This window comes from Pimephales promelas, chromosome 1 (assembly GCF_988280905.1).
Source record: "Pimephales promelas chromosome 1, fPimPro1.hap1.1, whole genome shotgun sequence".
NCBI lineage: Eukaryota > Metazoa > Chordata > Actinopteri > Cypriniformes > Leuciscidae > Pimephales > Pimephales promelas.
In genome coordinates this window covers 21330560-21347648 of record NC_142769.1, presented here as the reverse complement: position 1 = coordinate 21347648, position 17089 = coordinate 21330560, and the positions used below count along the sequence as shown (strand labels likewise).

General features: G+C 36.8%; 1 protein-coding gene across 5 annotated transcripts in view; it reads left to right on the top strand.

Moving 5' to 3' along the window:
• The window catches only part of arhgap36 (Rho GTPase activating protein 36), a 63445-nt gene that overhangs the window by 44458 nt on the left and 1898 nt on the right, over positions 1 to 17089 (top strand). For all 5 annotated transcript variants that reach the window (XM_089128767.1, XM_039668808.2, XM_089128766.1 and 2 more), the window contains exons 3-10: positions 2367 to 2435; positions 7664 to 7944; positions 10352 to 10550; positions 12148 to 12203; positions 12589 to 12739; positions 12925 to 13073; positions 14069 to 14245; positions 14628 to 14716. In XM_089128767.1, coding sequence (XP_088984893.1) covers positions 2367 to 2435; positions 7664 to 7944; positions 10352 to 10550; positions 12148 to 12203; positions 12589 to 12739; positions 12925 to 13073; positions 14069 to 14245; positions 14628 to 14716 — 1171 coding nt within the window. The remainder of the gene's footprint in view (positions 1 to 2366; positions 2436 to 7663; positions 7945 to 10351; positions 10551 to 12147; positions 12204 to 12588; positions 12740 to 12924; positions 13074 to 14068; positions 14246 to 14627; positions 14717 to 17089) is intronic.

Sequence of the window (17089 nt, the reverse complement as noted above, 5' to 3'; positions counted from 1 at the left end):
CTTCACATGGTCAGATCAGGAAAGGTCATCCTCTATTCGCAATAGAAGTTTTCAACTGGTCATCTGTGAGAAGAGCTCATGCGGCACTCTAGCTGACCCATGGGGAAGCAGCCACCACAATTTATGGGAAAATTTATGTAACGTTTTCCTCCCAAAAGAGAAATCCGTCAGATTGAGCCTGGTGGTTTACTCAGGCGCTCCTCTTGGAATTGTCATCAACGTGTTTGGCAGCTATTTTTGGGAAAGATGAATGTCCTTTGGAGAGTTAAATTAAACTTTGTGAAAGACACTTAAGAGAATTCAGAAAGCATGTCACGAGGGATTGACCTCTGCGTTGTTGTTTTTTTTTTTTCTGGTTAGCTGGTGGCTATTTGAAAGTTACATTCTTCAAACTTGCTGCACTCTGTTTGAAATATTGTGATTCTTAATCTTTGTAAACTCTAGCTGTATGCAGGCTGAAGCTGTTGACTTGTCATTTGTTTTGTTTCATTCTCTTGCTCCTTTACTTTGTTTTCAATCTCTGCTTTGGCCTGAAGAGATTATTTATCCTAAATCAGGCAAATATCTCTGCATGGTCTCTGTTCATTCCCCTAATCATCCCTCTGATGGGGGCTTTAGCCCATGATGACTTGGCGTGTGGGGAAGGTTGGGGGCAGTTGCCATAGAAATAAACTCTCATTTCCTGCAGTCATGGGAATATGACCCCACCTAAAGCCCCTCTGCTTGTGCTGCAATCCCTTTTTGTTTTCTCTATCTCTCTGGACATCTCAACAGCATCTTTTACATTTTTCTCCTCAGTTCCACAACTCAGACCTATTTACGAATTCATCTGATTCAAACCAGTCAAAGTATATCTTTTTAGCTTCAGGGCATACCAAAATGCCACCAACATAACCTAACTTCAGGAGGAAAAGGTTTGATGGTGTAAATACAACTATTGGTTTGAGTTTAAAATGTTGTGGAGGAAGTTTTAAACCCACTACAGGGAATCGCAATTCACTTCCCACTTTTACTGTTCTCCTGAGGGCTGTATAGACACACAGAGTACATCAGGGCTATGAAAACACACAGACAAATGTATTTTAGTTTAGCTACTTATTTTCAGCTCTAAATTTGGAAAGAATACTCTTTCTCTAGCAAAAATGAAGGATAATTGTGGCTGTTTATCAATTCAGGAAATGTTTTTGCTTCCAATTTTGTGGTTCTCACAGCCTTCACTGAATGTGAAGGTATTATTTTGTGCTTGCCTTGTCAGATCTGTCCCTATTCTTGGTGCTAAATGGGTTTTGCTTCACTATCAGCCATCTAAATGGAACACATTTTAATTTTGGGAATGGAAGACTTGCTGTTACATGCATCCGTTAGGATGTTTGTTTGTTACTGAATGTGCCGCTAGCTATTTTATGTGTTTAAATGCGTGATAAACATATTACATTTGGTATGCATATCAGAAGCTTTAAGCATTAGAATTTAATTTAATTTAATGGCATTTATAAGTTTGGGGTCAGATTTTTATTTTTATTTTGGTAAGAAATGAATACTAATTCAACAAGAATGGATTGTTCCAGACTGACACCGTTCTTCTGAATTTTTTATTCATCAATAAATTATGATAAAAAATAAATATAATAATATATAATATATTTTTACTGTGGTGAGCATAAGAGACTTCTTTCAAAAACATTACAAAAATCTTACCAACCCCAAACTTTTGAAAAGTATTGTCAACATTTCATTTAGTAACATAATATATTTTGTGTTATGATGTATGTATTATATGATATATGTGATATAAAAGATTACTGTGATTATTTATCACAACTTAGTTCACCCCATAATGAAAATTCTGTCAGTTTTCACTCATATTCTTCCAACCCCGTAAGACTTTCGTTCATTTTCGGAACACAAATTAAGATATTTTTGATGAAATCTGAGAGCTGGATCCTCCATATAGGCTTCTAAGGGATTGAAACTTGCCGGCCCAGAAAAGTTATTAAAGACATTCTTAAAATAGTCCAAGCATCTACAGTGGCTTAATCTTAATTTTATCAAGCGACGAGAATACTTTTTGTGAGCAAAAAAACAACAAAAATAACGACTTTATTAAACTATTAATTTCCTTTTCGGTGGGCCTCGAGATAGTTCACGTAGTGTACTATTAGAATAAGAAATACTATGTTGTTTCAACTTAACAAAGTAGGTGTTCATGCTCGACTTATTAAGTTTAGTTAACGTTATTTTAGTTAAGTTGGATATTTAAGTTATCTCAACAAATTTTAAATAGTTTAAACTAATTGCAACAACATTTTACAGATCTATACACAACACCAACCATAATCTTGTTTTGTTTTTTGTTTTCTTTCCAGAGATTCGTAAGAGAAGGAAATCACTACGGAGAAAGTTTGACTCCTTCTCAAAAGAAAAGAAAGAGCGAGGTAAGAGATGATCATATAACATTTTTCACAAATCTTTCCTGTGCACAGATGGTCTTGTATCTCTGATAAACAACCAATATATACTTAGTCATGTCTTCAAGTGATCTCTTTCATTTTAAACCACGATAAAATGATAATGAAACTTATATTTGTCCACTTATACAACTCTAACTTCATGATGTCCTTGTTAAATCATTACAACTTTAATAATAGTAATAAAAACACTACAAAGTATTTTTTGTGAACATGGCAGAATATAGACTTATAGCAATTACTTAAAAATGGTGGCTCGCGCTGTGAATCCTCAGAGTCTGGTTGCCAAGACTGTTTGGTGGGTCACAGTTCTTGCAAATCTCCCATAGGCCTTTAAGACACACAGCTTTAAGACTTTAAGACACAGGATACTTTACATTAATGTAGCTTTACTCTCAATAATCTCAACAACCCTGCAATGCCATGTTCATTGCTTTCTATTTAGGAGTTCATCTTAGTTTTTGTCTAGGGATAATTTTATAGGCACAAATACTGGATACTGACTCACATGCTGAAAGCATCTAAACGATTATGAAACTGATAACAATAATGTGTGTAAACAGTAAAACCAGTTTACGTGAGGATTCTCAAAGACTCGAGAGCTGCTTTTTGCAGAATTTTTATACAGAATTTGTTAAATATTTAATAACTACATTATCAATTGAATGTTTAGGGTTGGTAAGATTTATTGTGGGTTTTTTGTGGTTTTATTCAATCTAAAATACAGTAAAAACAGTAATTTAACAAAACAATTTAAAAATAACTTTTTTTTTGCTGTCAAACGATTAATCGCGATTAATCGCATCCAAAATAAAAGTTTGTGTTTACATAATATAAGTGGGTGCACTGTGTATAATTATTTTATATAATTTTTTTTCTTAAATTTACATGCATGTGTGTGTATTTATATACAAAATAATTATACACAGTGCACACACATATTATGTAAACACAAACTTTTATTTTGGATGCGATTAATCACGATTAATTGTTTGACAGCCCTAGTTTTAATATATTTTAAAGTCTCATTTATTCTTGTGATGGCAAAGCTGAATTTTCAGCATCATTACTCCAGTCGTCAGTGTCACACGATCCTTCAGAAATTATTCAGATCCTTATGCAAATTTTCTGCTCAATAAATATTTCATATTATTCTCAATTTTAAAAACAGTTGTGCTGCTTAATATTTTTGTTTCGAATCATGAAACATTTTTGTCAGGATTCTTTGATTTTGAATAGAAAGTTCAAAACAACCAAATTTATTGTAACTGTCTTTAAATGGACAGCATTTATGTGGCGCTTTCACAGACCCAATGCCCACCAAAGCGCTTTACATATTGCCTCACATTCACCCATTCACTCACTCATTCATACACCTTTGATCAATTTAATGCATCCTTGCTGATTAAAAGTATGAATTTCTTTTTAAAAAATGTCTTTTGCGCCTGGCGCAAATCTAAAAGAGGTTGATTTGAAATAGCGTCATTATTCATAGTTGTGGTTTGGGCGTAACGGAAATAAACCAATAAGAGCGCCATATCACATTCCCTTTAAGAGCGTGATGAACGAGGTGCGCTTGTTTCATGGCGCAATTCTATTTTAACGGCGCATTTACCAGACGCGCTTCACAATCGGTTCACAGCCGAGGAGATCGATGTTCTCGTCAGGGCCGTAAAAGAAAGAGAACTGACTTAGGGGATGGGAAAAACCCACCAAAATTAGCTTCGGTTAAACATGCATATAATAATTTGGGTAAATGTGTAAGCTTTATTTTCCCATCGTCATGGACACAACAATGATTTCCCTCATGTTTATATATTTTCCTTATAATAATGTATCATTTTCAAAAAGTAAAATGCATCTGTGTAGATGAGAGAATCATCCACGGTGTATGCGCGTTGTTCACACTCTGTATTAGGCCAAGCAGGCGCGCTTAAAATAGCATCTGAATGTACGTGCAACGAGCCACTGACTTTAGACCATTTTTTTCTGGTCATTGGCACAATGTTTTCTTGAACTGCAAAATAGCACTATGGATTGTTTGCGCCGACACACGCCTCCTTTTTGCGCCAACCCGCCCAGGGAGCGCAAATTAATTTCCTAGTTTACCGGCGTGCGTCTGTGGAGGAAAAAAGCCCGCTTTGCGCGAGTGCAAAATAGGAATGATAAATGCGTCAGTGAATAAAGTCATTTGCGCCGGGTGCAAGATAGAGCCCATTAACTTAATAGTCTACTAATACTGTAATGAGAGTTAGTTGACATGTACTGTAGTTGCAAAGTCACTTATAGTTAATGGGCTCTATCTTGCACCCGGCGCAAATGACTTTATTCACTGACGCATAGCCTATATCATTCCTATTTTGCACTCGCGCAAAGCGGGCTTTTTTCCTCCATAGACGCACGCCGGTAAACTAGGAAATGAACTTGCGCTCCCTGGGCGGGTTGGCGCAAAAAGGAGGCGTGTGTCGGCGCAAACAATCCATAGTGCTATTTTGCGGTTCCAGAAAACAATTGCGCCAATGACCAGAAAAAAACTGGTCTAAAGTCAGTGGCTCGTTGCACGTACATTCAGATGCTATTTTAAGCGCGCCTGCTTGGCCATAATACAGAGTGTGAACAACGCGCATACACTGTAGATGATTCTCTCATCTACACAGATGCATTTTACTTTTTGCAACTGATATATTATTATAAGCAAAATATATAAACATGAGGGAAATCATTGTTGTGTCCATGACGATGAGAAAAATAGGCATAAAGCTTACACATTTACCCAAATTATTATATGCATGTTTAACCGAAGCTAATTTTGGTGGGTTTTTCCCATCCCCAATGTCAGTTCTCTTTCTTTCACGGCCCTGACGAGAACATCGATCTCCTCGGCTGTGAACCGATTGTGAAGTGCGTCTGGTAAATGCGCCGTTAAAATAGTATTGCGCCATGGAACAAGCGCAGCTCGTTCATCATGCTCTTAAAGGGAATGTGATATGACGCTCTTATTGGTTTATTTCACGTTAAGCCCAAACCACACATGAAAAATGAAGCTATTTCAAATCAACCCCTTTTAGATTTGCGCCAGGCGCAAGAGGCATTCCCGCCGGTTAAATAGCAACAGCGCCGGGATCCGCCCACAAAGTTGCTTGCGCTTTGCGTTTTGACCAGTCTATGGTTTTGACACTTGCGTTTCAGATCGTTAAAATAGGGCCCATAGTATTTAACTTTGCTTGAAGAGCTCAAACTGATCTCAGAGCTGCTCGGAGCGCTGCTAATGTAGCACTGATTCCTCAGTCAGTTGGATTTGTTTGACCGTGTTCCTGGCATTCTGCCAAACGCCTGCCACCTGCAACCACAGTCTGGCACTTGTTTTCAGCATGTGCGTCAGCTCCACGTTCAGGAACAATGAGACTGAAAGGGAGGGCTCAATGAAGGACTATGCTGATAGGGTGGAGGGAGGAACATCTTTAAAGAAGACTCAATCCCCATATCCATCCAGCTTATCAGAGGACTAGCGGCCAGTGGACCAGACCAACCTGACCCGCCACCAGGTCTTTAAGCCTTGGGGCAGCAATAGAAGAAAAGGGATTGTGAAGAGGGGAGGGAGGAGAGGACATGAGAAGAGAAGACAAGACAAGACAAGGCTGCTTTGCGTTTTGTGTTACTTTGCCAGCCAAAACAGATCAGCTGTGAGCTCAGTGTAGTCCTTTTAGTGTGTTAAATTTGCTATTTAAAAGTGCTTTACATAAACTCGTCTTTGTACCTCCCCATCGATATAAATAGCTTGGATGGGTTAAGTTAAATCACAGTTAAGCTGCTTTAAAATAACATGTTAAATAAAGTTTTTTTTAATTAAAATAATGCATGTGAGATCCTCCTGCAAAACTCAAGTGGATTTGATTTTTGAAGTGCTAATACGTCTCATGTTTTAATTAGTTCAGCAATCAGTCGATCAAGTAAAATGTTAACAGTCTTAAAGGCTTAGACCTAATAATGGACAAACTAGTAACAGTTGTTTTTATCATTGCAATTTCTGGCTAAAAGACAAGCTAATTTTGCACATTTCTTTTTTCATATGGATCATACTGAAGCTAAAGATATCTGAAACATTATAGTATTTATAAATACTTTCAAGTCATGAAGTAAAAATCTAAATGTGATTTGTAGCAGATGGATCTTAAATGCAACTTTATTAAACATATGCAAATTTATTTAGCATATTAAACGTGCAGTTTTTTTAATAAAAAACACATGGACAATCAAATATTAACATATTTTTGTATTATTAAGGCAAGATACTGTATGTGAATGTAAAACTTTGAACTGATTGATATTGATATACTTTCTCCTGCTGATTAATCACAGTAGCCTACATTAACACAACTGTTGATGAAAGGTTGTTTAAATATGCAAATAATGCATTTTCTCATTAAATATGCACTAACTAACTTACTTTTCCAGAACAGAAATCTGAACATTGGATAATGCCAAGCAATAAAATTAACAGAAAAAAACTGGAATGTTTGGTGTAAGTGCTTCTAGAGTGGTGATTTCTGACTGTGTTCAGAAGAAGAAAAAAAAACTCATTTAGAGAAAACTGTGTTTATAGATTATGTTTTGTAATTGAAATCTACAGACACAAATAGATACATTTTAATAATCAAACACTTAATTGTTTAATTTGGATGTTTTGTTTCTATTGGTCTAAAAATAAAAAAAATAAAAGATTAAAGCAAAGTTATGAAGTTAAAGTTAGGAAGTTATGGAAGCAAAATTGACCAGAGCATGAAAAGCAATAGTTCTGCCTGTAGTGTCTAGTGTCAAATTGCAACACACTTCCTATTGGTGAATGATAAAAGTATACCTTCTTTCTTAAAATTTGACGTTGATCATATATAGAATGTAAGCAAGTACAAAAATAGTGCTGTTTGTAAATGAACAAGAAGAATAGACTGCTAATTGCACATATCAAATGTCATTGAGTCATTATTTACCAAGATAAAGACAGATGTTATTTTTCACACACTCCCTTCATGAAATGTAGTGTAAAAACTAGAAGTGTCCTTTAAAAAAAATGGACATGTTTCTTATTAATTGATTTGGAAACTATGGAAACTTTAAAATGTGCACTTAAATAAGGATGAATTAAAAGGGGCAAAAGGCCTACTGTTAAAATCATTTGTTTGTTGTCTCTCCCACAGAGTCTGCAGCCAAAGCATTCGGTATCCCTCTCGCCCAGGTAATCGCAAACGATCGGGCACACAAGCAGCGTCAGGACGCTCTGAAAGAGAGCCGACGGGACTGTCTAGACCTGGAGGCCAGTGTTCTTCACTTCCGGGCCGAGAAATCGCAGCAAAATGGTAACCGGCCACTGGGCAATTCAGCCTTTTCACCTGGTGCTGCCTCAACAACAGCATTGGAAGTCCACAGCAAACCTCCCACATCAGCGTTCATGGACAACACCTCACGCTCACACAGACGGGTAAGGGAGAAACAATGTGTCCATATTTCTTTAGAACTACTGTATACCAAACTTCCTCACGAGAAAGCTCACCAAAAGTCATATTTTCTTAAAGCTGTGGTACATTAAAGCTACGCTACTGTACAGTATGTACGTTTGACCCTTTAGCAGCTGAAGCTTAAAACGAATCGGTTACCTAACATAACCTCGCTTCTCTCTAGATGAGGGAACGAGTAATACGAGAGAACCTCTCGTAAGAGAACTACAAGTTACTTGCAGAGGTACATTGTTTCGGTCATTATGTGAGTTATGCTTCAGGTCTGCTATTCAAAGATGAATCTGATGGCTTGATTACAGATGAACGCTTTAGCAGTGTGAATGTCACCAACAAAACTCTCCCAATAATGAAAGACGGATATAGGCTATTTGTCTTATGAGCAAGTAGTTTATATTTCATTGTTTTTTGTGTTTGGCAACACTTGAAATTAGACATAACGATTGCTATTCATATCGGACAAGGGTGGTAAGTAACTTGGCAAGGCAAATATGGGAAAATAGTAACTGGTATTATTACCAAAAGACATTGTTTTGTGAAACTAGTCAATGCACAGCAAATGTGAGGCTATGCAATGTTGATTCATGTTTTATTACATGTACTGGTCTTTCTCCTTTTTTTTTACAAACTCTTTTCGATTCAAAGTTCACTTGTGGCTTTCAACTGCATAGTAGTTGCCTTGCTTTGTTGCTGTGAGAGATTGTTGCTGATCTCATACGTGAGCAAATAAGAGGAAAAGACACTATATACACAAATATAAATCAGGGCCAACAGGAACTGCTTGATATCACTAACCTGCCATTCAAAGAATGTGGTCGATATGGTACATCTCACAGATAACATTCTGGCTGAGGCTTATAACCCAATATAAGCAACTTGTTTATAAAAAAAGCAAAAAAAAAAAAAAAAAAATACACAAATATAAATCAGGGTCAATAGGAACTGCTTGATATCACTAACCTGCCATTCAAAGAATATGGTCGATATGGTACATCTCACAGATAACATTCTGGCTGAGGCTTATAACCCAATATAAGCAACTTGTTTATAAAAAAAAAAAAAGAGAGAGAGATACAGATTCACTGTTTTCATTTACTCTGTCAAGAATAAAATTTATTAAAAGAGGAATATAAATACAAAAAAGAGAAATACTTTTTGAGGAATCACATTGTCCTTGGTCTTTTGAAATACTGTAAAACAGACTGGTATGTTCTATATCTAAAAAGTTATATAAAGTTAATTGTCAGGAAGTGTCATCAATTTATAATGAAAAAAAGAATAATAAAAAATTAAAATATAAAATTCAAATGAATTTTCATAGAATTTAAAATAAAATAAAACAAAATGAATTTATATTTTATTTGATCATTTCAGTCTGATCTTGAGTTTATTCTGCACATTTCTCTGAGTGATCATTTAGGCTTTTAAAAAAGACAGTTCTAACAATATTTGATTAAAAAAACTAAAAACTTTTTTAAAATAATTGATGAGCTTTAAAACACTGCCACCGTCATTGAACCGAATTTAATCAACAATTAACTAAAGTAAAGAAAAGAGTGACACTGTTGTCTTCTGTAGAGCTGAAATTGAAGTCCTTTCACTGTTAATTATTGAACTTTTAGACTGTTATTTTCCTGTTTATTACTGTGAAGCTGCTTTTCAACAATCTGTATTGTACAAAGCACTATGTAAATAAATGTGACAGACTTGACATAGAAAAATATTATGACCAATTCAATAAATAAAACAGTGTTAATTAGTTCAAGCTACACAAACACAGACATCAAGTAAAGTGTAGATTATGAATATTAATATGAGGAATATCATAAACATTATGGTATTCCTCATATTAATAATGGCTAAAATGTTTGTTCAGCGTGATTCAGGTTATTGTTTGATGCCGTATGTGAGATTTCCATACCTTTCTCTATGACTGGAGACAACATCTCTGTGGGTGGCTACATATCAGCAGGAGGGAATGAGATCTATGTCTGTGTCTTTGCCAAATCAAACTATCCATTCTGTCCACCCAAACATGGAGAGAGAACTGACATTCAATCATCATAGTGTTGACATTTGAAAAGCTTTTCTAAAATCTGTGTACATTTCTTTTGTATATATAGCATAAATAGATTTATTGTCTTCATTTTTTCTGTCTAACTGTCTTTGAGCTCCACTGATCAGTGTGAAAGTGTTTCAGGTGTTTATCAGTTTTAATAATCCATAAATGGAGCTGCAGGCTTTCGCTCAAATTTATGTTGTCATTCTGACATCGTCTATGCCTGATGTACGCCATTTGCCTGAACCGTCATTCCTGTGACTATTGACAACTGACCTTAATAACTAACTATCTTTTATTTGTCTCTACATCAGGGAGGAATGTCTGTAGACTGCATCTCTGATCTGGTTGAGAGTCAGTCCAGACTACTGGAAGCTCTGCAGCTTTCTCACCCTAATGAGCTGGAGATGAAAAAGGCTGCTGGTCGAACACAGGCCAAACTCAGTCTCAACCCCATCTACAGACAAGTTCCTCGAGTGGTTGAGCGCTGCTGTAACCACATCCAGACCTACGGTGAGCTGCAAAACCCCATTACAGCCCAGCATGTCCAGTCGTTAAGTTTAAATTGGCACAGGAAGTTGAATTGAAAATTGAGTTAGATTGGCAGGCAAAGAAATTGACTGAACTGCAGTTTGAAAGAGTAGGGAAATTTCAATAGGCTTTTTCATTTGATTATGTCTAGTACTTTTTCTCAATCTTTAACCGATTAAACATTTCTCTATATGAAGTTTAATTAACAAATGAATGTTAAAATTAACCCATCCATCAAAACAATTTCATACAGCACTACAAATTATAGACCACATTGTAATAAGATAACTTTATATTATAATTTTAGCTCCATCCCAACAGGGAACAACTTTCAAGACTTTTGCGTTCCCCAGAGAAACTTTGCGTTCGCTCGCAAAACATTTGCATTCCCCCTAGAAACTTTTTTTGTGAGTAAATGCAAAGTTTCTCAGGAGAATGAAAACATATTGCGAGCGAGCGCAAAGTTTCTCAAGGTAAGGAAAACAGAAGATTTACGAGAGAACGCTAAAGCATTGACAATTTTTTCCGCCGTTTTATATATTTTTTCCATCCTCATGTTCCTTTAGGGGCTGCATAAAGTTATGGCAAGGTTCTTTTTAAGTTATGTACAAATGTTCTTCCAGTAACATTAATAGAATGTTCGTCCAATGTTATTTGGTCGTTAATGATGTTCTTAAAATAGGATTTATGTATTAAATCCTTCATGGAACATTTTTTTTCTGAAGCATTTTAGTTCGACTTTTGTATAAGTTTTTTTTTTTTTTTTTTTTTTTTTTTTTACTTGTTTGTTCCAAGAAAATTCAAAAGGAACATTTTCATAATTTCTGCAAAATTACAAAATGGAATGTTCTCATAACGTTCGGTAACAAAGATAAAATGCTTTAAATACATTTAAAAAACTGGCGTTTTGAAAAACACGCCACCTTGAAAACATTCAGAATCAGATCACATTAGCAAAAAGTTTTTAGAATATTTTTTTTAAATTTTGAAAAAGTAAATTAATTTGTTGTGGAAAATAAAGTGATATTCCATCAATAAAGTTCATTAATTAAAAATAATACAATACACAAATTAAATACAAAATTCAAACATTGTATTTTTAACATGTTCCTGGAAATACCCTGTATGTTTTGTGCATGCTCATAAAAGCATGTCTGTTTGTCTACTTTAATTTTTTTGAATTTCATTCCATTTTAATTCTACTTAATTAAAATTAGGATTTTGCCTTAATTTAAAATCAAGAATGATTGGATCTGATTTGAAGACCACTTTAAGTGGAATATTTGGGAGTAGGAACGCCATGTTAGAAATACTGAATGTAAACCTATTTTTTTTACAGTCTATGATGTAAACCCAAGTACTTTTAGAGATTTTTGTTCTTTCCCTGAAACATAAGTGAACTAATTTGAGTACATCCGCAGGCTCATAACACACCCTTGGTTTAGGTTACAAATAGAAGGTCACCCAGATGAGACACCACTCAAAAACAGTTAAATAGATATCAAATCAGGAAGATGAAATATGAGCCCAGCACTTATTTACACACTCTCTTTCTCTCTCTCTCTCTCCCTCTCCCCAGGATTACAAACTTTAGGGATTTTCCGTGTAGGCAGCTCCAAAAAGAGAGTCCGTCAAGTAAGTTTGTTAGTTCCATCTGCTCTCTAGAGTCAGTTTACATCACTGCACCTTACACAACATTTATCTCTCGCATGTGGCATGCGCCCCCTGTCTTTCATATCTAGAAACACACTGCTGTCAATATGATACTGACACTGTTTTATCTGTTTATGCAATGACAGTCTCCTTAACAGTGAATGTTTAAAATACTGATCATAGCATGTACAGTGTCTTGTTTTCATAGCTGACCTCAGACTGATTGTGATTTGTGTGTGTGTGTGTGTGTGTGTGTGTGTGTGTGTGTATTATGCTGTGTTTATACAGGAACAGGATACATGGGATACTTGAGTCTTGTGTGTGGTGGCAGTTTGCTTGCTGATGTTTTATGCTTGTGTGTTTTCAGCTGCGCGAGGACTTTGACATTGGGATAGATGTCGTGTTAGACGAGGAACACAGCGTCCATGACGTGGCGGCATTACTGAAGGAGTTTCTGAGGGACATGCCTGACCCCCTGTTACCACGAGAACTCTACCAGGCCTTTCTGCACGCTAACCGTATGAGCATACTGTCAGAAAAACAGGCATTCACAAATTATTTAACATCTATTTGTATACGGGAATCAGCATACACAGTTTAATGGTGTAATTCCATAAATATCCATCACACTTCTCATTATTGTATTAGCTGTCATGACATACTGTACGCTCACCTTACGGGATGTTTTGTGCCTGTCCCACAGAGCTGAGAGGGGCAGATCAGTTGACATACCTGCAGCAGTTGTTGTACTTGTTGCCACCCTGTAATTGTGACACTCTGCTGAGGCTCCTGACCCTCCTTCATTTAGTACAGGAGAACGCAAAAAGCTCAACTGGACCCAACCAGCAGGAGGTATGGTATAGTTGTCATTTATGGTACAGATGAAGAAAATGTATTGTGTAATTGTTTTATTATGTAAAAACAAGGGATGTATGAACAAGTGTGGTATGAGTGGCAATGTCATAGCTGGACATGGTTTATAAATATTTAAACTAAATTTAGTTTTTCTGATAGCTATGTGCCTAAAGAGACCATTCCAATTCAAGGATTACATATATTATATGCATACTGTCTAATACATAGACACACACACAAACACATTGGGTTTCCATGTTTTAAAGGGACTTTCCATAAACATAGTTTTTTTTGACTGTATTCTATCCCCTACCCCTAAACCTACTCATCACAAAAAACTTTCAGCACTTTTACATTTTCAAATAAACATCACTTAGTATGATTTATAAGTTGGAAACCAAAAAATGTCCCCATGAGGATTTTGGATCCTGCCATCTGATTTTGCCATCTTTGTGGGGGTTATTATTTTTCTGCCATTCTTTTTGTTGTTATTATTATAGTTATTATTTTTATTATTAAAATAATTCCTTAATTTCCATTACATACTCAATGCATGTTGGTTCTAATTGTGGTTCTTTTTTAGCCGCATTAGTTTATAGTATTAGGGCTAGGGTTTGCATATTTGTGACATTAAAACAAAATTCATAAACTGGACTGGACACACATTCAAAAAGTCTCAAAAGTCTGATATATTCATGTCTTTGAGCTGAAGCTGGATATGAAGGGTATGCACTGCTGCCCCTTATATACATCCACTGACATATAGCTGAAAAATAAATAAATAAAATACATAAATCCCCTCAGCAGGATTGGAACCAAACCCCTTGTGTAAACCAACAAACTATTGTCCTGTAACTGACAGTACCAGATTTAATAATGCCAGTACTCAATAAATGATATAACACTCCCACCAGACTGTCACTATTGGTCGAATCAAATTTTAGAAATCAAATCAAGGTTCTGACCTGTTTTTAAATTGGTGTTGTGATTAGATCTCAGGTAACAAGATGACAGCAGCAAACCTGGCGGTGATCTTTGGGCCCAATCTCCTCCAGAAAGAGAGAGGATCGGAGAGAGAGCTCAGCCCTCAAGCTCTGGGCATAGAGGACAGCACTGCCATCATCTCTGTCACCCTAATGCTCCTCCAGAACCACCAACACCTCTTCATGGTGAGAGAGAGAGAGATCAGTGGAGGTGTGGAATGATAAGAGAGAAAAGAGGGAATACTATTTGGTCACTCAAAACAAGAAAAATGTTGTTCTAAACTCACATGACTTGCTTTCTTCTGTGGAACACAAAGGGGAAAATGCAATGGAGACTGAAGCTTTAACATTTCAAAAGGCCACCAGAACTTCAGAATTTCTCCTATTGTGTTTCATGGAAGAAAGCCATATGTGCAAATGATAAAATAATTACATTTTTTGGTAAACAAATTAAGTTTCAGATGTTTTTTTCTGGGTGAACAGAATAATGGATAACATTGTAGGGCTAGATATGTTTTTGCATGCACAGAGCTTGAAAGATGACTTTGTTGAATTATTTCCTGCACAGGTGTCTGCTGAGCTGCAGCAGGAGGTGCTCATGAGCCTCATTCAGACGGACCCTGACGTCATTGACTATCTGCTGCGCAGGAAACTCAGGTCAGCTGAATGAAAATAGATCCAACAGAAGAATATGGGATTTTATTAGAGCAATAGTCGGGCTCCGGAAGTAAAAACTCATTTAATTAATTTTTAACAATAACCTTTAAAGGGATATTTCTCCCAAAAATGACAACGATTCCATAATTTACTCAACCTCAAGTTACTCAACCTCACCTCATCCTAGGTTTATGTCTTTCTTCTTTCAGCAAAACACAATCGGAGATATATTAAATAGATATCCTGGCTATTCTAAGCTTTATAATGGGAATAAAATAGAGCTTTTGAAGCTCCTGAAAAGCGCATCCATCATAACCGTAATCTATACGGCTCCAGGGAGTTAATAAAAGTCTTCTGAAGTGAAGCGATGCGTTTTTGGAAGAAAAATACCCATATTTAATAACTTTATGAACAATAATCACTGGCTTCCGTTCCGTCCGCAAGTTTAGTTCTGGAGAATAGAGCAAAACTAAACACCGGCCACGAATTAGCAATGTTATAAAATTAGTATTATTAGTAATGTTATAAAATAACATTTTATAAAGCGAAATGTCGGAAGAGCTTGAGTTTGTTGACCAGCCGAGAGGCGTCTCACCTAAGCTTACGCTACTCCCACATCCTACATCATGCGTCGGGTCAGAGGTCATTCTCCCGACGGAACTAGACTCGCGTACAACCGTTACCAGAAGCCAGTGATTATAGTTCACATCACGAACACATCACTTAACATCAGAAGGCCTTTATTAACCCCCTGGAGCTGCTTGGATTACTGTTATGATGCCTTATTGAAGCTTGGAAGAGATATGATAGTTTTAAATATAACTCTTATTGTGTTTGGCTGAAAGAAGAAAGTCATACAATGAGGGGGAGTAAAATATGGGATCATTTTAACTCTTTAAATCCTTACAAATCTACTGCAAGCTAACAAGTTTTTAATAGTACATGCTTTTGTTAAAGCCATCAATCCTATTATTTTTACCTTTGTGGAATTCCTGGTAAAATGATTCTGCAAATAAATTGCCTCCAATCAGAGAATCGCGACAAGCAAACTGCTACTAAACAACTTTTTAGCGCCCACCCACTGACGCACTGCGAATGATGTAATCTGCTTGTTAAATCATGACATATTTAATACTGTATCTATGCCAAGTGAGAAAACAACTGCCTTAATAGCCATTTCGTACGTTTACACGCAGCCAATTTTCGGGTTAGGTCAGGTTAAAGTCACTATTCGGGTTTCTGAAACATTAGGAATAACCCGTTTACATGCGTGAGCAGAGAGAGTTTCTCCTGTATACATGGAATTGCAATATCCCGAGGTAAACGGCGACGCACGGTTAGCTTCTAGACGTATGGACAACCTTAAGACGCAATATGCGTCATTTACGATTCTTCTTTCTGTATCCAAAGACAACAGCAGCACACGAATAATGAATAGTTCTGGGCAGAAAGCGATTGCCTTTGTTTTTGCGCTTTGATGCTGGTAACGTTACAGACCTCGCTCCAAAAGTATGCTGTGCTGTGTCTCGCCAACGCATTCTCATACTAGGGCGTCATAAGTTTAGGTCTGGGGTAGTGTAAGAGCCAACTGTAAGTCTCCTATGGTTTTATGGTCTCATTCATTATTTTTACTGCACTCAGATTGTAGGTGGTGGGCGTGTCTACCGGGGCTTGGGCGGAAGTGATGTGGTTCTTGCATGTATTTGTTTGCTACACCTGTGCACCTGAGCATGGGGGCTTGGACAGAGAGGGAGTGAGCCTGGGAGCGAACACTTTCTGTTGACCGCACTTTATGCACTCACACTGCACTTATGAAATGATAACTGGCTACCAGTTGTATTTTATGTGCAAGAAGCAATAAATGAGTGGATTGCTGTGTGAAACTGTTTCTGCGCGTCGCAGTGCATTCATTCTCCCAGTGTTTAGTCTCTCGCGGCTGCAAATAGAATTTTGCCTGGTCTACAGCCGCTACAGGTAGGTTTAGGGTTACACCACTAGGAGGCACCTTCTGGCTCATGTATATCTGTGTCTCATATTGACGCTAAAGGGTGTCATGTGCGTTGGATGTAGACGAAATGTCAGAAGCGTCAGTGTATGACGCCTTGGGATGAGAATGGGCTGGTCTTGCCTGGTCTTCCGGTATACTGCACGCGGATTATTGTATGCACCGAGAAGTTTCTCTACTCAAAAGACCAAGATTCCTTTGGAATAGCTGATACGCGTTTACATGACCAAAAATTTGGGTTAGAAAAGGGGTACCCCAGGTATAATATCCCAGTTTTTTAAATCCAGGATATGAGCATATTCGGGTTTTTTCCGGTGTTTACATGGCCGTTCGTGACCGGGTTAATTGCTAATATCCCGGTTTTGAAC